General features: G+C 39.5%; 1 protein-coding gene across 5 annotated transcripts in view; it reads right to left on the bottom strand.

Annotated features, from left to right (window-relative positions):
* Nucleotides 1–2905: 2905 nt before the first annotated feature.
* caprin1b (cell cycle associated protein 1b) overlaps nt 2906–23776 on the bottom strand; it is a 185878-nt gene continuing 165007 nt past the window's right edge. For all 5 annotated transcript variants that reach the window (XM_068046422.1, XM_068046423.1, XM_068046425.1 and 2 more), the window contains 3 exons: nt 21881–21987; nt 19688–19751; nt 2906–3271 (listed from right to left, as the gene is read on the bottom strand). In XM_068046422.1, the coding sequence (XP_067902523.1) occupies nt 3189–3271; nt 19688–19751; nt 21881–21987 (254 nt within the window). In that variant the 3' untranslated portion in view covers nt 2906–3188. The remainder of the gene's footprint in view (nt 3272–19687; nt 19752–21880; nt 21988–23776) is intronic.

Below are 23776 nucleotides of genomic sequence, written 5' to 3'. Positions count from 1 at the left end.
TTAGTCGGCTGAAGGTTGAGCTGGCACATTGTAAACGGGGTTGGATTTCATCATCTACATCAGTCTTCGTTGAGAGGGAACTCCAGAGATATTGAAAATTGCTCCAAGTTTTCCAGGGGTCTCACTGTGGATCTTGATTGACGAGGGGTGATGTTGTGCTGCAGGAGCAGGTTGGTTGAGGACCTTAATTTTCCTGATGTTTAAAGTAAGGTCCATCCTTTCATATGTTTCGGTGAGTCAACAATTACTTGGAGCTCAGTCTCCAAATGAGCACCTACACAAGCATGCCTGCATACTGAAGTTCGATGACTGAGGTTGGAGTGACCTAAGTTTTGGAATGGAGGCAACAAAGGTTGAATAATTTCCTGTCCATCCTGTAGGGAGCTTACTGAAGGTGAGGTGCAGAATTGCGGCGAGGAAAATAGAGGGTTGGTATGATGACACAGCCTTGTTTGACCTCAGTCTTCACTGAGATAGGGTGGCCCTGATACATATAGTATCATGGCTTGCATGTCATCATGTAGCAGGTGAAGGATGATGACAAATTTCTGAGGACAGCCAAATTTGAGGACGATTCTCCATAAATGCTCACGATTGACAGTCAAAGGCTTTTGAGGTGTTGGAAAAGGCCATAAACAGCAGTTGGTGCTGCTCCCTGCATTTGCCTCAGTGGGTGAAATCCACATTCTGACTCTGGGAGCAGCTCTTCAGCCACTGGTTGAGGAGAATCCTTGCAATGATCTTCTCTGTGGCAGATGTCAGGGAGACTCCCCGCAGACTTATCTCTTTTCCTGAAGATGGTCATGATTACAGCATCTCTGAGATACCCTGCCATGTGCGTCTCTTCCCAGATAAGATGAGGTTGTGCAATTACACCAGGGCTGGTGCAGTACTGACCCATACAAATCAGGATGGACACTTCTTCAATCCTTGTTGTCATATCAAATTAGTTGGTCTCTGCCTGGAATAGAGGCAGAACTAAAGAGGAAGAAATTTGCTATGGTTCTTGCGTCATTGTTATCCTGCTGAAGATGTGCATGTGTGGAAATCAGGAGAGAAGATTCTTAGCTCTCCAAAGTCTGCCAACACAATCTAGGCTCAGATATCAAGAACAGTCACTTGGACAGTGCCTGTGGAATTGTACCATGACTAGAGTCAATGCCTTCATGAGAAAACAGAAAACAATGTACAACAAAAGTTTAGGAAGGAGATGGCAGTTACATCTTTTTATCTCCTTACCTGAATAACTAAGAATTTTTCAAACAGCTAGATTTGACTTACATCAATCACCAGCGGGGTGAAGTTATATTCATGTGTTTTGTATTGGCAGAAGCCTACTACTGCAACGTTGCAATACCAGGTGGACCCAGCTAGCATAATACAAAACTAATTATTTTGGCACTGACAGATTTTGCATCAGTTGCTCACTGTAGCCAAGCAGAGACAGAGACAGAAGGGAGTGTCTTCCTGGTATGAATCACAGCAGTGCATTTACCCACAGAGCCATTAGGAAAACCTCTTTATATCATCTATACTATGACCCACCACATTATATCCCTAACAAACTAACCAAGGGGCAGGATTAACAATTTATGCCAACACCTGCAGAGTCACCATTCTACCCTTGAACAGAACAATACACAATGTGGGGGAGAGGGAAAGGAAGGATTTTTCCTGTTTTTATCTGATAAACTTGGATCAAGAATCCTATGATATCCAGAGTAACTGGGAAATGATTTGGTACTTAGAAATTGTTCTATTGGCAGAGATACTTGAGTCAAACTCACCAAAATTTATGAAGTGTCAACTGCAATTAATCAGAAATTTCAATTTCAAGCACGCTTACAATTCTACGTGTGTGAAATTACTCTTCGTTTCAGCACCTCATTGTGAATATGGTTTCAGTGACAGCCTCTAGGGCACAGATTAATGATATCAGACAAGGGCTTTACAAACAAAGAGAAACTTAGAACCCCTTAGTATAAACCAGGATTAACACAGCTCTCAAATTTGGCAGCTTAGATACTTTGTTCAAGCAGTAATGAATTGTGGTACTAATAGAAAAGCAAAATATTGTGGATGCTGGAAATCTGAAACAAAAACAAAATGCTGCAAATACTCAGCAGGTCAGGCAGCATCTGTGGAGAGAAAAGCAGAGTTAACGTTTCAGGTCAATGAGCTGATGAAAGATTTTTGTGACTGAATTGTGGTATTGAGCTTTGCAAACCAAGAATTCCCTATATTCAATCCCTGGTCTGTTCAAAGTTAATCAATATCCACCTAGATTATGGTAAGTGGGTTAAGATGAACGAAGACACAAATCCTGCTTTCGCTGTCAGTACAGCTGCATAAATGTATGCATCTCAGGCTCAGTTATAAAGCCCAACAGTCAGCCTGCACACAGTCTAGGTTCACACAAGAACAACAAGAGCATGGTTTGCATTTGTGGAACTGGGTGATCAGGGAAGGAGGCCCTTCTGGAAAACTCTCCTTCAGCTCTCCAAAGGAACCTCAAGTAAGATCAAGACTGGAATTCAAGCTCCAGGCTCAGATGAGAATCCAATGCTCTTGCTGTCAAATGCCAAGAAAGTTCAACAAACTGTCCACCATCTTGTGTTTCTAAAGATAATAGACTACATTTCCCATCCTACATAAAAATGGTTTGTTTTAGTTTTACATACAAGTGTTTCATTAATTTAATTCAGACTCAATTGCAAAATGAGTGGTTATGTGGAGAAATGTCAGGTATTTGCTGAGAAATCTTTATCTTGGAAAGTAATTGTTGGACTTGTGTGAATTCTGCTGTAAATTGTTCCATCACAAAATCTATTTTAGAAGAGCAACAAGGAGAATTAAATAACTTGAGTACAGGCCAAACAGAGCAAGAAGCAAACACTAAAAATGATTCCATTTTTGTAAAAACTTTTTATTTTGTTTCTCTTGTTACATCAGTGTATGCTTTATTTTAGGGTATTTTTGTTTTTTTTTTAAAAATCACAATGTGTAATCACTGCCACAAAGGAGGCATTAGATTCCACTGTCAGGGGCTAGCTGGATTTTACAAAGTCAGGTTGTAGAGGATACGATAATCCATGAATTCATGTGGTATTTGTTTATAGTTGCTGTCTGAAACATTTCACAGTTTCACAAAAAGTCCTTCCATCAGGCATGGGGAGGGAGGATCCAGTTTAAATCACTTCCTGAGCTGTCATCTGAGTCGCAGTTACAATCTTTTTATTCATACCTCTGGGCCTTATCAATCCTCCCCGGCCTGCAAAATAAGACCAAAAATAAATATGATTTACCTCCCAGTAAATACTAAATGAGAAAGCATAAAAGCTTCTGAGTAGGGTACAACTCACCCAATAAGTGACAAAACAAAGTTTGGAAAATGTTATCTACCAGAGATTGGTGGAAGGATTGCCACTGTGTTGCATCTGAGCTTTGATCCTTCAACCCACCCAGTCATACTTACATGATGTTTAAAAATAAGAGTTTTTAAAGACATCATTTTGTTAAAGAATACATGTTTTTAAGAACTACGTAGTTTGCACACTCCACATTCCTGACTGACACACACTCTGCTGCTTCTATCCAAAAACTATTGCTTTGATGGTGTCATTGATTATTTGCCCTAACTCCTACACCATATGCATTTCCCATCCCCTTTGCGAGGGACTTTGTGATGTTTTGCTATGTTAACACAAAGTACTTAGGAATGTTTTACAAAATAAGCCACCAGTAAAAAATAGGAGTAGAATTAATGAAATAACAAACGCAAAATACTGCAGCTGCTGGAAATCTGAAACAAAAACAGAAAATGCTGGAAATATGCAGCAAGTCAGACAGCATCTGTGGAGAAAAAAAAAAGTTAACGTTTCAGGTCTCTCCTCAGATGCTGCCTGACATGCTGAGTATTTCCAGCATTTTCTGTTTTTGTGCAGTAATGAGATGTTCTCCAGTGACAAGAGCATCCCAAGTGACTGCTGCATGCCAAGCTTTGTCACCTGAACACTGCTCAATAGAAATCTGTATTGTTTTGAGTCTACCCTCTTACTAACCAGCTGAAAAAAGAATGAAGCTAAGTGCTGCAGATTATAAAAACCTTCAATAGTCATTAATACATTGTGTATTGATTCATAACATCTTATGAATAAAAATCTTAGCAATCTAGTTGAGGGTATCTGCAGTGCAACCTCTTCAAGCCTAAACTTAAGTCTGTGCTGGTAGTAGCGTTAATGCTGTAATAAAGGTACAGATATACTGCATCATTGCCTCAAATGCCTAAGTTACTAAGTAAATATATTTATACTTCCAGCAGATGCACAGAACAAAATCAGAACTGAGACATCACATTCAATGCTGCAACTAAATTTTCCTATTCCTTTATCAATAGCATATTATGGAAAAGTTGAAATGTTTCAGTTAAGTTCAATTTGTTAAAACAATCTTCAAATGTAGCAACCCGATCAGCTCCAGCAACAGAGCTCTCTGTCTGAATCCAGATTCCAGTTAAATCAGCAAAATCCACAATTGAGTTAAGATCTCAATCCATGTCTGCACTCTCCAGTAGGGGGAAAATCACTTGCAATGTTCAGGAACTGGACCCGCGGCTGATTTTCCCTTCAGTGGGGCAGAGAGGCAGAAAGCAATTTATCGAATCCCTCTTAATGCCCTATTACAATAAGCTAGCTCTATGCAGCTCAGTAACTGCTCCCAGCAAATTCTCTCACTCTTATGCCTTCAACAGGGCAGCACAGTGGCGCAGTGGTTAGCACCGCAGCCTCACAGCTCCAGCGACCTGGGTTCAATTCTGGGTACTGCCTGTGTGGAGTTTGCAAGTTCTCCCTGTGTCTGCGTGGGTTTCCTCCAGGTGCTCCGGTTTCCTCCCACATGCCAAAGACTTGCAGGTTGATAGGTAAATTAGCCATTATAAATTGCCCCTAGTATAGGTAGGTGGCAGGGAAATATAGGGACAGATGGGGATGTGGTAGGAATATGGAATTAGTATAGGATTAGTATAAATGGCTGGTTGATGGTCGGCACAGACTCGGTGGGCCGAAGGGCCTGTTTCAGTGCTGTATCTCTAAATAAAATTTAAAAAAAAAAACATTCATTGCTTTTGTTTAAATTTAATCAGTGCTTGTTTTGGAGGATCTTTTTAATGAAAGAAAAAACAATGATTACTTCCCTTTTTAAAGCGAGGATAACAGAAGTCTTGAAGTTAAAATTTCTAGAACTATTAACTACATACGAATTAGGAGCAGTAGGCCATTTGTCCCCTCAAGCCTGCTCCATCCATTTGATAAGATCATGGCCGATCTGATAGCGGCCTCAATTCTACTTTCCTGTCCACCTGCTATAGTCTTTGACTCCCTTGTCAATCAAGAATCTATCTAACTCAGCCCAGACCCTGCCTCCATCACTCTCTGGGGAAGAGAATTCCGCAGACTAGCGACCGTCAGAAAAAAAAAATTCTCCTCACCTCTGTCTTAAATGGAAGACCCCTTATTTTTAAGCTGTGTGCTCTAGTTCTAGTCTGTCCCATAAGGGGAAACATCCTTTCAGCATCGACCCTGTCAAGTCCCCTCAGGATCTTATGTTTCAATAAGATGACCTCTCAGTCTTCTAAACTCCAATGGATACAGGCCCAACCTTTCCTCGTAAGATAACTCCTTCATTCCAGGAATCCGTCGAGTGAACCTTCTCTGAACTGCTTCTAATGCAATTTTATCCTCTTAAGTAAGGAGATCAGAACTGTACACAGTACTCTAAATTTGGTCTTACTTAGGCCCTGTACAGCTGCAGCAAAACTTCCCTATTTTTACATTCCATTCCCTTTCCTAATCACTTGCTGTACCTTCGTGCTAACTTTGTGAATCATGTACCAGGACACCCAGATCCCTCTGTACCAGAGTTCTGCAATCTCTCTCCATTTAAATAATATTCTGAAATAAAAACAAGAAATGCTGGAACCACTCAGCAGGTCTGGCAGCATCTGTGGAAAGAGAACGTTTCGGGTCAGCGACCCTTCTTCGGAACTCAAATAATATTCTGCTTTTCTTCCTGCCAAAGTGGACAAGTTCACATTTTCCCACATTATACTCCATCTGCCAAATTTTTGCGCACTCACTTAACCTATCTATATCCGTTCGCAGACTCATCTCCTCTTCACAACTTACTCTCCTCCCTATCTTTGTGTCTTCAGGCAAATTTAGCAACCATACATTTGGTTCCTTCATCCAAATTATTGATAGTGTAAATAATTGTAACTCATCCTGAGATTCTCTAAAAACAAAATCAGCATGCTGTCAAACAGCTACAACACTCAACTGAAGTGCAGAGGAGTTTTGAAAAACTGGAGCAGAGAAAAGCAAAACTAAATGAGTAAGATAGTTAGTTGGCAGATGTCCCTGATGCATTATCCTCATTCTGGTCTATAAAGCCGCATTTGGGCCAAACATCTATTCTAAAAAAGGATCAGGATTGAGTAGACTCAAATTATAGTCTTTATTCAGCCTGGATCGAGCTACAGCATACAGAAAATCACATTATTAAGCAAAGGTAAGATTGTTCTGGACCTAGCTCAACTTCAAGGAGAAATATTGCTCTAGAAACAAGTTCAGTACAGTACGTGTGCGTTGTTTTAAAGTAATTTTGTTTACTGTACAAGTTGCTATATTGGGTAAACTTATATTAGGATTGCAAAAGTTAATAAAAAATTGTAACATTAAATTTTTGCATTGTGATTTTGTCTACTGTACAAGTTGCTCTTAATTTATTATATAGATTAATGCATATATAGTTTGTACAATAAAAAATTATGCACAGCAGCTTGTACAATAACCAAATGCACAATGTTTCATCAGCAGGAAGGGTGCTAAATAGATAAAATAAGCAATGAAACAAGTTAAATGTTGTAAAACATCACATTTTTCGAAAAAAAAATTGTGCATCTACATTGCAGCTGTAGTGCCAGTTTTGTTGCATGGTGCAGAAATTAAGCCAGCAAGGCCCACTAAGAGAATGTAAGCTGGTTACCAGCTTGGGCACATTCTTTACAGAAGCCGTAAGCAGCATGCCAAATGAGACCATTGGGGTAAAGGACAAAACAGTCTGCCGTCAATGATATCCTACTCTCTAAATAAAAGCAGCTCATTTGTTTTGGTCACACATAATGGATGGTAAGAAAGAGGCTGCCCGAGTGACTAAAATGCCAAGTAGTAGGCCATAAATGTGATTGACACAAAGACTGGGAACAATCGTGTTGCATCGCATACAAGGAAGAGATTAAAACATGACGAAGAGCTGTGCTGATTCTCTGCACGAATGTGCAAAAGGACACATTTGATAAATACATTAATTGCTTCAGTCCTCATACTTCAAGCCACAGGGACACATACAGGTGTATGCAATTTTTTGCACAATTGATAGCAAGGCACCATGGGACAACTGGAGATACCTGGAGCAAGAGTGCCGCAGATTTGACCTTCTTGTTCCTGGAAGTATTTACTGCAAACAAATCACTATTCCCACAGAGCAGTGAATGGTTCTGACTGGTAGACTTCTTTATGGTGCATGTATTGCAAAGATATTTTGATATATCGGTACATTGTTATGTCCAGAAGGAACACTTGTTTTATATTGGAAGACTACAAAGGTATTAAAAAAGTGAGTTTCAAGTAACAAAAAAAAAAAAATGTAGAAATTTTAAAAAATCTGTCACATTGCTAATGTAATACCTGTAATGGCAAAAAAGGCAGTGTTGTTGAGACAATGATGCATTGTTAGAACTATTCCATGTAGCTATGTTGATTTGGTCACAAAAGTAGACTCTGAGTTTAAGTAAACAGTGTGCCAGTGCTGAGAGATAAGTATTAAGTTTGACTGTGGCTGTTCTTGAGGCTAATTTGAAACTTAAAAGTATTTTACTCATCAACAAAATTTCATATCTCTCAGGCACAAAGCAACTGGACTAAAACATATCTTGAAGCTTTCCCATTCATTTAATGTTACTGAAATTACTCATCAATTTGGAAGAATTTCCTCCCAACTACAAAGAGCATTTAATTTTAATAAAATGGACCTTTATGTTTCCAAGGATAAGCTTGAGCTGGAATTTTTACTAACAATTAATACAAAAGATGGTTTTATATTTTAAAAAAATCCAAAATAAACAAGAGGTTACATCAAGTTACAATAGAGCAGGTTAACTTTGTGCATTCCAAGGTCACAAAATTGTATTAAATGCACAGCACGTTAGTGCTCAAATTGGGCGAAATAAATCCCTGTGCAGTGACAAATGCTTATCAAACAGCATATCTATCAATCAAATGCAAATAGCCAAAGTATTTAAGACCCTTTGCATTTCTGAGGAACAACTCCCACCTCAGCTGCTCCAGTAAAGCAGTTTGTTCACATCAAGTCAGTTTGAACAGCCGAAATACCTGTAGATTTCAAATCAAGTCACTTGCATCAAGCAGGTGATTTTAATACCTCATGGTGCATGAACTTGTTGCAAAACCTGGGGGAATTTTGATAGAATATAAACAGGTTTTTGTTCTCATAATCTGGAGTTTTAAAAGCAGAAATAGCTTATCCTAATTTCCAATCCTGTGTGGAGACACATCCATAGAGTCATAGAGAGATACAGCACTGAAACAGGCCCTTCGGCCCACCGAGTCTGTGCCGACCAACAACCACTCATTTATACTAATCCTACATTAATCCCATATTCCCTACTACATCCCCACCTTCCCTCAATTCTCCTACCACCTACCTACACTAGGGGCAATTTACAATGGCCAATTTACCTATCAACCTGCAAGTCTTTGGCTGTGGGAGGAAACCGGAGCACCCGGCGGAAACCCACGCGGTCACAGGGAGAACTTGCAAACTCCACACAGGCAGTACCCAGAACCGAACTCGGGTCGCTGGAGCTGCGAGGCTGCGGTGCTAACCACTGTGCCACCCCAAAAAATGCTACTGAGATGCTGCAATACATAATTCTGAGTGTCATGCACAAAAACTGAATTGAATCTCAACATGGCCTTATTCTGTACCAGTCAATAATCAGCATGCCTCATCAGGCATATTCATCCCCAAGTACAAAAATAAGATTCATACTTTCCAATAAACTTGACTATAATGTGCATAACAATTAAACTGTACAATGAAAGGATTTATTTCACCCCAACCCCTCAGTTCAACTCTCCCGAAATTTTGAATCACACTGAGGTATGGTTCCACATGCTAGGAACATTCTGGCACTTCATCTAACTCCTGCCCTGTACACTGTGTGCGTACCTGCAACAGATGGACTGTCACAGTTCAAGAATGCAGCTCACCACCACCTTCTCAGGGGCAATGAATGATGGACAACAAATACTGGCCTTGCTAGCAACGCCCACATCCCAAGAAACGAATAAACAAAAAAGTGAACTTTACGCTGAGATAGTCAGCCAGCAGACTATTTTAGACAGGGGACAGGGCTTTATATCAGTAACGGCGGCCCCGACAACTAGCTGGAAGATTGGGGGGTGGGGGGGGTACTCCGCCTTGGCCATCTATCGGATCCACCGTCGTATTCAAACAGCGGGCAGACAATTAATTGCCCGCTGTCAGGGACACTGTCCTTTTAAGGGACAAAATACTGCCTTCAAAAGCTGCCAGCCAATCAGAGGGCTGGCAGCTCAACAGTGCCACCAGGAGCAGTGGCCACTGTTGGTACTGCAGGAGGCCAGGAGCAGCACCAATGGAGGAGTTCTCCAAGACCAAGGCAAGTGGGGTCGGGGTCGCCAGGACCAGTAAGGCAGGCCCTGGCGAGGGGGGTGAGGTCTTGCTGCAGGGGTGGCCATTAGATCATGGCTACCCGACGGGACCCGGCAACACGTGTTGGGTTTGGGTCGGGTCGCTCTTCCGGGTCCAACATTCGGGGTCGGGTCGGACACAGTGACAGCCAGGACGTCAGGACGGGAAACACTCCACACTCGTCTTCAGTGAGCAATTCCATCCAAGGTAGAGCACAACCTCTAACATAATGAAACTTTTTGTGTTTCTCCATAAGCTGCCAGAGGATGAAGTGGTGCGTTCTGCCCGCTCAATTTGGTATGTGGCATTTTAGTTTGGAAAATTTTATAACATTTCAGTCTGGAAGAAAGTTGTTTCACAGAGGATCAAATCCTCAGGCAACTGATATCACAAGCAGGAGAAAATTAAGTATAGACAAATGCTAGTGGCATGGGGATAATGGTCACATGGCTGAGAAATCTAAGTATCAGGAATACCTCCAACATTCTCCCTTGGATAACCTCACACACAGGTTTGTGCAGTAGAATAAATAAATGGGTGGATTAATAATGCAGGGGCAAGACTCTAACTGCTGGAAATTGACATTCTCGAAAACTACCACAAAAGGAATGCTGTTCTCTTCAGTCCCACTGATTCTCAATGCAGTTACCCAGACTGCAAGTCACATGTTGTACACCACATCACTGTCAGTAAATCAAACCTTATAATATGAACAGAAAACTCAACCCCTGGACAGACTTTTTTATGTGAAGATAACAGATATGCTAGCACACCAGACTAGCAATCTAGAACAAAATTTAAATCTCACCATACAAAATTCTGAAATGGAGTTCAATAAAAGCAGAAACTTTTGGGGTAGCATTAGGGAAAAAAAAGACAATGAAAATTGCTGGTCAGTCATAAAAATCCAACTGGTTCACTGATATTCTTCAGGGAAGGAAACCTGCCACTCCTACCTGATCTCACCTATATGTAACTCCAGTCCCACACTCCACAGTAGATTCTTTGGGCCACTTGGGATGGGTATAAAAATGACACCACAGGAAGAAGCCATTCAGCCCAACAAATGCTGCCTTACCAGTGTTGCTCATATCCCAAGGGCAACTAATAAAGACAAGTTAACAATTTAAAGTTAACAAAAGGTCTACACCGGAAACATGAACATGTCTGGTCATTCCATAGTTGGCATAGGACCCAAGCATTTGCGGTTTTTGTTCGATTTCCAGAAGATGCATTTTTGTTGCTTTTTGCATATTAATTTGAAATCAACAAATATGTAAATTAAAATGTGGAGTTGAAGTTGCTTCATAATTGCAATATTAGTAAAAGCAACTGCTACTTGCAGCCTCCCAAATCCCATAAATATTTTAATAAGTGAGGTTATCTAGATGATAGATAAAGGAGTGATGTCACCATTTATGGTCAGACTTACAAGTAGGATTTTTTTTAATGCATTACAGGAAAAAATGTGAATTTACAGAATGTGAAATATAAAAAATTTATAATACAGTTAATATTGCTAAATCAGTCATCCACCTATTCGTTCATCCTCACAATTTATCCTTCACAAATATTAGAAATACATTTTTTTTAAAATCATACGGTCAACACCCCCACAACAGCCTCTGCTCGATAGCCTTGGTATAGCCAAAATCTTTCCCATCCCTTGGTGAAAAAAAACATATGAAGCTTACATCAAATGTATACATTCAGCAGATAATTGCTAAGAAAAAGATTCATATGCTCCACATTTGTCACAGCAAAACCAATAAGAAAATCCAGGACTGGACATTGTGATTTTAAATCCTCCCTTGGAGACTTGTGGAAGCTCTTTCAATGGCTCAGTGAACAGTTAGGCCATATAAATCCAAGAAGGTCGAAGATTTGATTCTCAGTCTTGTGCATCAGCCAACTGCAGTCAGGCAGTGGCAGTACTACAAATTGGCCTAAGCATAACTAGGTTAGTAGGAAAAAAAATGGGTTTTTGCTGCAGACCATTATCCAGAGAATCCTACAGGAGGGGTGCATTTGTAGAGAATGGAGAGCACAGGATATGGGTTGGCAGCAATTTCTTCATGGTCAAATAGTCGACATCATGCGCACTGCATAGCAAAGGTACCAAACCATGATCTACATTTCTGGAACTATATTCTAGGAAGACGAACATCTTTAGGATGAGGATGGAGATAAAATTGGCTGAGAAGAAAAATACCAATGTGCGAAGAACCAACCTTTGGAAGATGAACTTATATTTAGGTTTAATTTATATTTAACAGTGATATTACTCCACCTGCCTGCATTTCAGACTGATTCTAGTTATTCAAAGCACTGGAAAACGTGGCTCAGGTAATATAGGTTTTTCCCTTACCAATGTATTAATGCAGACTATTCAGTAATGTATTGCTTACAGATGATTTGCCCACCAAAAAAATCAAATAGATGCCGTGAATTCGTGCTGATCTTTGGACCGATGACCAAAGAAAGCCAACAGTGAAATTTAACTGTTGGGAAGCACATTCGATGCCAAAAGGGGTCCGAAAATAGTTTCCCCTGTATTTCAAAATAGTGGACCCAGTAAAAGCATAATGTTCATTTACTCATCTTCAGACAAGATAAGACTTTGAAATTGAGAATTTAGATAACAGACACAAATTTTGTGAAGAGCAATATCTTGCTAGTGTTGAGAATCGACTAAAGGACCTGATCCTCTAAGCAACCTTCATGAACTGCACAATAAAAATAGTTTAATGGAAATGACAGCGAATAAAACTTCCTTCGTAATCTGGGCAGATAAAGCAAGATCAGAATACCTCATTTTAGAGAATAAGTGTCAACTGTCAAGAGTTTCTTCAATGCAGAACGTTTTTAATGTAAAGATTTTCTAGACGTTCACAGAATATTTACTAAGTGCAAAAGTTTTCACTTAAATCCTTCTAGTCTTCTCATGAAGTGGGTATATAACTGATCAGACCCTTTGTTTTAGACAGTAAGTCTAGCCCCGGAGGTCAACCAATACTTAGGTCCTGTAGCGTCAAACATTCTTTCTAAGCTATTGTGAAGTTAAAAAAATTATAGCTCAACATCCCAAAGTCAATTTAACTTAACATGGTCATAAAGTCTAAAAATGTATGAAAAACCCCATCTACTGAAAATCTTAAGGCATCCATTTGTCCCCATTTAGAAAGTTTACTACCAGATTTTTCAGTCCTCCCAGAAGTTGCACAGAAGATCTAAAGTGTACCCAGAAAAAAGCATAATTGAATTCAATCTTCTTTTTGAGGATGTGTCTGCAGTAAGACACTACCTAATTGAAACAAAAACAGGAAATGCTGGAATTACTCAGCAGGTCTGGCAGCATCTGTGGAAAGAGAAGCAGAGTTAACGTTTCGGGTCAGTGGCCCTTCTTCGGAACAGAAGGGTCACTGACCCGAAACGTTAACTCTGCTTCTCTTTCCACAGATGCTGCCAGACCTGCTGAGTAATTCCAGCATTTCTTGTTTTTGTTTCAGATTTCCAGCATCCGCAGTATTTTGCTTTTATACTACCTAATTGAAGATCTGATTGCGGAAAATGAAGTGCTAGCTCCTCCAGCCAGTTTGCAACCAATTCATTGCTTCCCAACTTTTAACAGAAACATTCCTAGTCAAAATAATGCAACAGAAATTGTTGATTTGTAACTTGAGCCTAGCAGAGCAAGTTATAAATGGGCAGTGTTTTGGAGATTACTGAGTAAAATAAGTAAAGTCCTCAGGAAGACCTTAGTAGCCACAAACACAAATCGGAGAGCTGTTAGCTTAAATCCCAAGACCCAGGTACCACGATAGCATCACCATGTCCAAAGTAGAGATTTTGATCAAAGAATATCTGCATAACCAAAGCCAATGCAGATGATCCTCAACATTCAAGTCTAAAGTCAAGGATTCAAAACAGCTAAAATAATCAGTCTTCGCTAGCCTCAAATGCAGAGGTAAATTGCTCATTTAGAAAGACACCATACCGGTTTTGAGTGGGGAACCCTACAATGAATCTTAGCCTTTCATAATCTCATTAACAATCTAACATGATTGTCAAGATTGACATCAACTACCTGACAGCTACATATAAACCAAATACAGTGGTTGGAGTAGAGGCATCACTTGAGGGCCTCCCTATCTTGCATTTCTGACAACAGCGCAAATATCCACATGAACTCTGACCATAGCACCAGATGTGCCCTGAACAAAAAGTATTGAGACGGCTTAGATTCCATGTGAAATAGACCTTTCTTTCACCTGCCATTAGTGGCCATGACAAAAACTAAGACGGCTATATAGTACGGTTTGATTAGGTCTACAAAATTCCCCTTTATGTGAATTAATTTCTATTTGAGTGCTCATGATCAAAGGAATCCTGTCTTGTGCTGATAGACTGAAAACATTTTTTAATGTGAACAAAATAAAAAGCTCTATTGCTGCAGGTGGTTAAGGCAGCATACGGAATGCTGCAGGTGGGATTGGAATAGGTGGATCGTTTTTCGGCCGGCACAGACACGGTGGGCCAAGTGGCTTCTTTCTGTACCTTAAACTTCCTATGATTCTCTTTTATGCAGTTGTACAATTTGTTCAACTAACAGGGATTAGAATAAATTTGTGCCTACATGAAGAACAGTTGATTGAGAAAAATAAATTCACCTCCTCCAACTAGGAGAGGTAGCAAAACAGTTCCAATAAAGGGAGCAAAGACTGGAGGATTGTTCTGAAGTCAGTGTTTACCTAGTGATGGATAAGGAAAGGTAAATACTGCACTGATCCTGCAGACAAACTATCTTAATCATTTTAGATGGCTGTAGAGGAATAAAATACAGCAAAACACAGGGATTAAAGTCCAAGTCTTGTGAAAGTAGAAGACCAAAAAAAACCAGATTTAGACTTCCTTCAGAACCCTATCTAAAATTCATCCAAGTGTATGATGTATACAAAAGGTAATTAGTGCAAACAACATTCTACTACACTCCTCAAAATTAACAAGTTATCAATGAGGATTCAATGCTTTTACTGTGGCTAAACTCATTGGAAAATATTTTCTTTACTGAATATTTAACTTAGCAAAGTCACTTTGGAAATTTACACTGAATGAACAGCCCAAATAAAAAGGTTGTAGTACGGACAACTTAAGTCTGAAAGTGTTCACTTCATTGTCCATACCCTTTTATCCTTATGACATGCTACACTGCACTATGGATTCCTTTTCAATTATAGTTCTTTCTTGACAATGAGAACCCAAAGCTTGAAAAATAATAAACCTATCTAATGCAGAATCTCATCTATGGAGGGGAATCCCATATATGCAGGTATGAATATTAGAATACCTAATACCTGAGCTAATAGCTCCAAAGAAAATTCAAATTAGACATATTTAGGAGCATTGAGTCTGTGGTGCTAAACTACATTACTATCACATCAGGAACTGATGTGACATTATTGCTGATATGGCCAAAAATAACCGCTCTGGCCAGTTATCCAAACCATACAAGTGCACTTAATATCTATCCCTAAAACAGTCAATCCTAGAAAAACACTACAAGATACTTATCACTTTCTCATTGCCCAATTCAAACCTCATGCGAATAAAGTTCATGTCTGAGCCAATGAACTCCAAGGCATTCAGATACATACAATCTATGTACCAGTACAAAAATTCACCCACCTAGTTTCTAGTTCCAAGAATTCCTAATATCACAAAATAAATACTTAAGTGACTGCCTCTAATGTAAACTTGCCAGCAGGCAGAGAGATCGACTTATCATTGCACTGCATTCTTTCTGCTACAGTAACATTTAAAGGTACAATGTCCCTGACAGGTTAATGCTGACATTTTGCCTGGAATATCAGTTTAATACTGGCTCATAATCTGCACAAAAGCTGAAAAGTAATTCTGTATATTTACTGCATTACCCAAAATAGTTTGAAAATATAAGAAGCTGCACAACCAGCATTTATGTGAAAGCTGTACCAAAAACGCCATACATGAAATATCAATAAGTCCTTATCACAGCAGCTGCAAACAACTACTCTTGAGGATCTTAAGTTTCTTTACAGGACCACTTACTCAAGCCATTGCAGAGTAAATGGTGTAAAGTGTCTGGGATGCTTTGAAGTGCTTTATCACCATCTAAGTACATGGAAAAAAAACACAAAAATCCCCAGATATCACATGGCCATTCTAGGCACAAGTGTGAATAGTTACTACTCAGAAAAATCAGAGGATGAGCATCATTGGAATTTTGGACACATTTCAAAACAGTTCAGTTACTCAAATACACATGATATTAAACATTCCAGTACAAGTCATGTTCCAAATGGAAGTATTGTCTTATTTAATTACTCGGGCAGATAGCAAAGCAACATCCGACAACAGATGTGCAGCTAACTGGCATGCTTCCATAAGTGCCCTCAAGACGCATTATATTCACAACAGAGTTCTGGGCCACAACTACTGCAGGCTTGGTTTGATTGATGCAATTTCCTCCAAAATGCCCACTCCAAGTTAGCTAGTAAGAGCTTGCATCCTTTAAGCGAGAGATGGGGCAAAATTGGCAATTTAGCATTCACAAAACAAAGATATATCATGAACTGGCGCAACATTGAGTGCTTGTGAATTGCAAGTTTGTTTGTTCTATGTCGTTCTGTGAAATCAGCAATAACACCAAATGATATTATAAATGTGCAGTTCTAAAATCCTACTTACATATTTGCATTCATACTCCATTAAGCATAAGTTTAAGTATTCAGGGTCATTATTGTAATTCAGTGAAACAGCCCAATATACAAGATGGAGGGGATGAGCAATGGGGAGAGATTTAGTTAACAGGCCACTTCTGATCCAGCTGTAAACTAGTTCCAGTTGGAGTTACATTATACATTGCTCTTCTTCAAATTAAAATAAATCCTAAGAGGGGTCAACATAAGACACTGTGCAGTCAGTGACACAACTTGCAGATTGCGAGTGAGCGCATTCATATTTTAAAAGTTTAAAAAAAAAGAGGCACAACATGGAAGGCAAATTCCATTGAAATTGCCCAAATTAGTTAAGCCAAAAGCAAAGTTAGGAAGTGGGCAGCCATTTCAGCTTAATGTAGATTTGAATGTGGATTCCACAAGTGTTACTAACCATAGGAAATTTAGAAACTTAGAAAGAACCACCTATTTGCGTGGGTTTCAATTAGTTCAACTTCTCAATCTCGTGATACTGACAGCTGAATTACCCTATTTGTAGCAATTCTACAGACACTTACCATAATTGGATTTTGCATGCTTTATTCCCCTATTCTGCAAAATGAATTCTAATGTTCACGTTTAAATGTTGCTGGGTTCCACTGCCAAGGAGTGAATTGAAAAGATTTAGATGAGCAGCACATTAACCCAAACAAAAAAATTACCCTGTTTTAACTGGAATTCCACTTCAAGGGAACATTGGCAGACAAGCAAAGTTGGGAAATTCTGTACAAGTAGAGAACTGGACAGATCAAGCATATGCAACTGTGTTGTGAATCCCTTTACACCATAATTTTTAGTTAAAGCCATCAGGACAGAATAAGCAGCAATAAATTCCAAATGCGAGCACGCAAATGCACCAATGCAATTGTATCAGATCCTAAGAGAATTAGCTGCATTCCCTGCAGTGATTACTAAGAATTCAGGAAAAAAAACTAATCCTTGAACTTTCAGAACTGTAACCTATATCCAAAACTTAAAAATTCTACTCGTTTCTATAGTGAATGTACTGAACTAGTATAAGCAGATATATACAAAATATATTTGCATCCTGCAGTATATTCAGTTACCACTTCATAAAGCACCCATGTGTACTCATACCACAAAAAGCCATTCACTAACCAAAGTCAATCATCATAAACACATTTAGAGAATTTTTTTAAGCGAGAGCAAATTGGACTATAGTATACAAAGGCCTTCATGCAGAAAGCATGTAGAATCCTATTAAAACACACAACCAAGTTTCAAGTTGAACATCCATGCACTTATCAATTAACACTGGATTAGAACAATTTTAAATTGGTCATTCTCTAACATTATGATTGCATGATATTAACTGAAACATCAAATCAGAAATGGATTATTTTGCCACCAGTTAGCCTTCAAAAGAAGTGCAGTCTATTAATTAACCAATTAAAGTTCTTCCAAATATTTTGAAAAAATTCTTTGTTGTCCTTCATTGTGCCAATAATTAGGAAATAATTGTGGGGAGCAAAAAATATCTAGCATGTCCCACCTGAACCGAACCACCTGGGATCAGAGACAGGACCATATTCTCCAAGTATAACCAAAGTAAACCAAGTCAACAAATTAACTAGGATGTACATCACATTTCAGATGACATGAAGTTGGGTTTCCAATATTACAAATCACAAAATGAGTTAATAGTTTTCAGTTGCACTGGATTCCTAATTGAAACCTATTAACAGACTATTAAGATGACCTTACCTCCAAAAACAACTAGGGCGGCGCAGTGGTTAGCACCGCAGCCTCACAGCTCCAGGGACCTGTGTTCGATTCTGGGTACTGCCTGTGCGGACTTTGCAAGTTCTCCCTGTGACCACGTGGGTTTTCGCCGGGTGCTCCGGTTTCCTCCCACAGCCAAAGACTTGCAGGTTGATAGGTAAATTGGCCATTGTAAATTGCCCCCAGTGTAGGTAGGTGGTAGGGAATATGGGATTACTGTAGGGTTAGTATAAACGGGTGGTTGTTGGTTAGCACAGACTCGGTGGGCTGAAGGGCCTGTTTCAGTGCTGTATCTCTAAATAAAATAAACTAATGAGGAATTCACTTCATAAAAACTACAGGTATACTTTCAATGCTTCATTCTGCTGAGTTGCATCCTTAACACGGACACTCAAAGCTTGGAACTACAGATTTTATAGTTCAAAAGATCCACTGAAATACCATGTGCCAATGCTCTGTCTATTCTCCAAATGCTGCATAAAAATTACATGTCCACACAAAAACAAAGAATTCCACAGAAGCTTCTATTCACACAAATCAGCAACTAAAGGAATTAGTAAGAAGTTAACATGCAGTGTTAATTAGCTGAACAAAGTGACCTTCCAGCAATTATACTTAGCATTTCAAAACTTGCAAAAACAAACTGTGCCTTACTGCTCGAAATGCAGCTAATTTCCCCATAAAGCCAGAGTGAGCGAATGGAAACAGACAGAGGAAAAGGCAGACTCCACAAGACAAAAAGAAATCAGCAACAAGCTGCAAGTGTGCAACACATCTTTATTGAAACTTTCTCTGATGCAGCAACATCAATTTACAAACTCATACTTCTCGGGAGCTCTGAAAGGCAGAGAAGAAAAAGAAATACAGCCTCAAGTTTAAAAACCAGTGAATCAAACATCCGCAAATGAACTTTATCAAAATATTCCCGCAAAGGGACAAGTGGCGGCAGCATAAAGATGGTAGTAAGAAATTTTTTCTTTTTTTTTACAAAAAAATAAATTAAGGAATTTTCAAGTTTTCAGGAACAAAACTGACATACCATTTGCTCTCTTAACACAGGCGTCTCTCTCTCTTGCGCTCTATGTAGATGCAAACTACCAGAAACAGTTTCTGTTCAAGAATTGAACGTGGTTATTTATAAAGCTGGGTTATTTTTGTTCGAAGCTGACAGAGTGAAAACAAAATTAAAGCTTCAACAAAAATGTTCTGGGTGGGACATCTGAATCGAGTTTGTGTGGCCTACTTTTACGAATCAATTTTTACTTCGTCAACTCCCTCTAGAATGGAGCAGCACTGTAGCTGTGAAAGACAAAATTAAGCACTGCCCAATATTTCACTTTCTCCAGTCCTTCATTAGGAGCGCATCACTTGAGCATTACCTCGAGGAGTGCCCCGAGGTCCACCAGGTCCAGAGCCACGCTTGAAGTTTTGTTGGTATCCATCCTACAAAACAATATATACTTTTAAGTTCCCTTTTGCAAATCAGACACAAATACAATGGGCCTGTACAAAAAGTATGACTGTTATAGTTAAGTGGTCAATAATCCAGCTTCACTTACAGTCTATTTGTGCAACTTGTCCACAGAAGTGCCCAAGTGTTTCATCTTTGTGGGCTGAGGAGGGGCATTCCAGGATGTTTCAGAGGGCTAGATATAAATTTTAAATTTACTCTCTCCTTAATTTGCATATTCTCTGAAATTGTTCATCTTGCTGTTTTAATTTAGAATTTATCCACCTAAGATGACAGCACCAACAAGTTCAAGCCCCAATATAACTTCGAAGACAAACCATTGAAAAAAAATACAAACAGGGTCATCATGTTGATCGGCATTCAGGGACGAGACTGCTGTGAGACCCGGGGTTATAAACATGCACATCTATAGCAATTCAATTTGGAATAAACATTCAGTTTTACTCAGGTTAGAACGGTTACGGGTTTCACGATAGTCAGAACATTCTACTCATGCTCCTTCAGGGCAAGATTAGCTGATATGGAAACGTGGACTTCAAATTAAAGTTTAAAAAAAACTTATTTTATCAGTCCCCTTTCTGCTCACAAGTACCACTGAACCTAATTCACAACTTTTTTATTAATTTGTGGGATGTGGGTGTCGCTGGCTATGCTAGAATTTATTGCCCATCCCTAATTGTCCTTGAACTGAGTGGCTTGCTAAGCCATTTCAGAGTCAACCACATTGCTGTGGGTCTGGAGTCACAAGTAGGCCAGACCAGGTAAAGATGGCAGACTTGCTTCCCTAAAGGACATTAGTGAACGGAGATTTTTTTTTTTTTTTACAACAATCGACAATGGTTTCTTGGCCACCATTAGACTAGCTTTTAATTCCAGATTTATTAATTGAATTCAAATTTCACCATCTGCCGTGGTGGGATTTGAACCCATGTACCCAGAGCATTAACATGGGCTCTGGATTACTAGTCCAGTGACATTATCACTACGCCGCCTCCCCCAACTGGAACAAAATAATCAAACCAGTGCGAAAGCTACAGACCTAAATCCCCAAACCACTCATTAGAACCTTTGCTAAAACACTGGCTTCTGATTTAGATTGCATTTTAACGTCTAGTGCATTACCAATGGGTGGGTTACTTTAAGAGAAAATTAACTTCAAAGTATGCATAGGTGTTAATATTAATTAAGAAAGTCACCAAAGATAACTACGTGGAAGCTGGAAAAGATTTTCTTTTAGTTAAATGGAGTTCTTATTAAATCAATTTTCCCACATCTCATCGAACATTAATTACACAACCCATTTTGGATGCTTCCATTGACAATCATGGGTTACAATTTGGGGGGGATGGGGAGAAGAAAATAATAAATGCCCATTTCATTCCTCTTGCAGGCATCATCAGAAGTGACAAACTGAGGTAAGCTATTAAATAGAAAATGCAAGACTGCTAAAGCATCAGGTCTAATGAATTACAAGTTAATAAAATACTTTAAGCAGTTTCCTAGACAGCTCCAATTAAATATAGCTAAAAATACTGGGGTTGTGGTCGTGCAATTCAATATACCTATTGCTCATTTCGCAGCCTTGCATTTGTTATTTAACTGTTACCTCAGCAGTTGATTAATTCTGCAAGTCGCCCCTGCGAATATTACATTTTACTATTTTTAATCCTAATCTTTTATTTACCCTTTTCAAATATTTTTGTAATCAATGACCATGCCTAATGTCAGTATCTTTTCAAATGTACGACAGTGCATTGGTGTTGTGAAAGCATATGGTACCTTGATGCAACTAATACAAGTGCCTCAGGGTTTAATTTTTTGGTTTTCTTCCCAGGGTGCTTTCTCCCTTAAACCTTGTCTTGCAACTGGAATGGGGTTGATCTTGTTGTGCTCAATAATCCCAATGCTAAAACTGGTGCTATTCAGCCATTAGCTTTAACAGATGCTCACGAACTGAAAATGAATCACCAATGAGTCTTAAAAGTCCAGGTTCTCAAAAACTAGCAAAGTCTGCTTTGGAATAGACTTCAGATATTTTCTATCTAACACATCAGACTTCATTCAAACTGTAGATGGTCAATAGTAACTAAAGAACACTTACACGCTGGTAGCCAGAGTTGGAGTAGTCACGAGGGGCAGAAAATGGAGATTGTCCATAACCACTGTTTGGAGTGTTTGAAAATGGAGGGCGATAGCTTTCATATCCACCTGAAACAAATATCTAGTCAAATACCAAGCACTAGCTAGGATTTCTGATGTGAACTAGATCACTTCAGCAAGACTACTTGATGTAGATGGATTTCACTTGGGTCAATTAGGAACAACTTACATTTATATAATAGCTTTAATGCAATAGGTCCCAAGGCACTTCACAGGAACATTACAAAGCAAAGCTAAGACACCGAACGCTGAGGTGATATTAGGGAAGATGGCCAAAAGTTTGGTCAAAGAGACAGATTTTAAGGAGTGTCTTAAAGGAAGAAGTAAGAGGTAGAGCCGCAGAGGTTGAGAGAGCAAATTCCAGAGCTTAGGGCCGAGGCAGCTGAAGGCACGGCCACCAATGGTAGAGAAATTAAAAGCAGGGATTTGCAAGAGTTTGTAAGAGTTCGCCATCTCAAAGGGTTGCGGGGCTGGAGAAGAAGATTACAGAGGTAGGGAGGTGGCGAGGTCACAGGGCATTTGAAAACAAGGATGTGAATTTTAAAATCAAGGCGCTGCTTGACCAGGGGTCAGTCAATGTAGGTAGGTGAATGGGATTTGGTGCGAGCATGGACACAGGCAGCAGAGTTTTGGATGATCTCAGGTTTACGAAGGGTAGAATGTGGGAAGCCAGCCAGGGGTGTGTTGGAATAGTCAAGCCTGGAAGTAACCAAGGCATTAATGAGGGTTTCGGCAGATCGGCTAAGGCAGAGGTGAAGTCAGGCAAAGTTACAGGTAGAAATAGGTGGTCTTAGTGATGGCATGGATAAGTGGTCAGAAACTCATCTCGGGGTCAAATATGAAACCAAGGCTGCGAACAGTCTGGTCTAGACTCAGACAGTTGCCAGAGAGAGAGATGGATTTGGTAGCTAGGGAATGGAGTATGGAACGGGGCACTGAAGACAATGGCTGCGGTCATCCCAATATTTAATTGGAGGAAATTCCTGCTCATCCACTACTGGTCTACTCCTGCTTCTATTTCTTATGCTCTTATGGATATTGGGTAAGCAGTCTGATTATTTAAACAGTGGAAGAGTCAAGAAAGGTGGCGGTCAGGTAGAACTGGGAGTCATCAGCAGATGTGTGAAAACTACGCTGTGTTTTCAGATGTTGTCCCGCTGAGGGGCAGCATGTAGATGAGAAATAGGAGGGTGCAAAGGATAGAACCTTGCGGAACACCAGAGGTAACGATACAGGAGCGAGAAGATTCTTTACGATGGCATAGATAAGAATGGTACCAAGCGAGTGCAGTCCCATCCAGCTGGATGATGGAGAGGCACTGGAGGAGAATGGTGTGCTCAACCATGTCAAAGGCTGCAGACAGGTCGAGAAGGATGTGGAGGGATAGTTTATCTTGTCAGAGTCACACAGGATATCATGTGACTTTGATTAGAGCTGTTTTAGTATAGTGGCAGGGGCGAAAATATTGGAAGAATTCCAATATGGAGCTTCAGGAAAGATGAGCATCAACTTGAGAGGCGACAATATGTTCAGGACTTTGGAGAAGAAAGGAAGATGGCACTGGTGAGCAAGAAATCATTTCAAAAATTATAGTTTACAGTTTGAAGAAAGCTGTTAGAGGTCATTTGAGAGTGAAAATGATTCAATAAATTAAATCCAAGTGATTTCCATCATTTTACAAATCACAAAGTAACTTAGCCTCCATCTTGATATACTTTTTTTGCTATATGCTGGCTACTTTTGAGTTTAAGATGAAAATTGTTTATGACTTGGCCTTTTACCCTCAACTCTTAAGATGGACCAGAATTTGCTGCCAAAACAACAGACTAATGGTGCT

This window comes from Heterodontus francisci, chromosome 14, assembly GCF_036365525.1.
Source record: "Heterodontus francisci isolate sHetFra1 chromosome 14, sHetFra1.hap1, whole genome shotgun sequence".
NCBI classification, from domain to species: Eukaryota; Metazoa; Chordata; class Chondrichthyes; order Heterodontiformes; family Heterodontidae; genus Heterodontus; species Heterodontus francisci.
The sequence above is the reverse complement of the archived record's forward strand: the minus strand, read 5'-3'. Positions and strand labels throughout refer to the sequence as shown.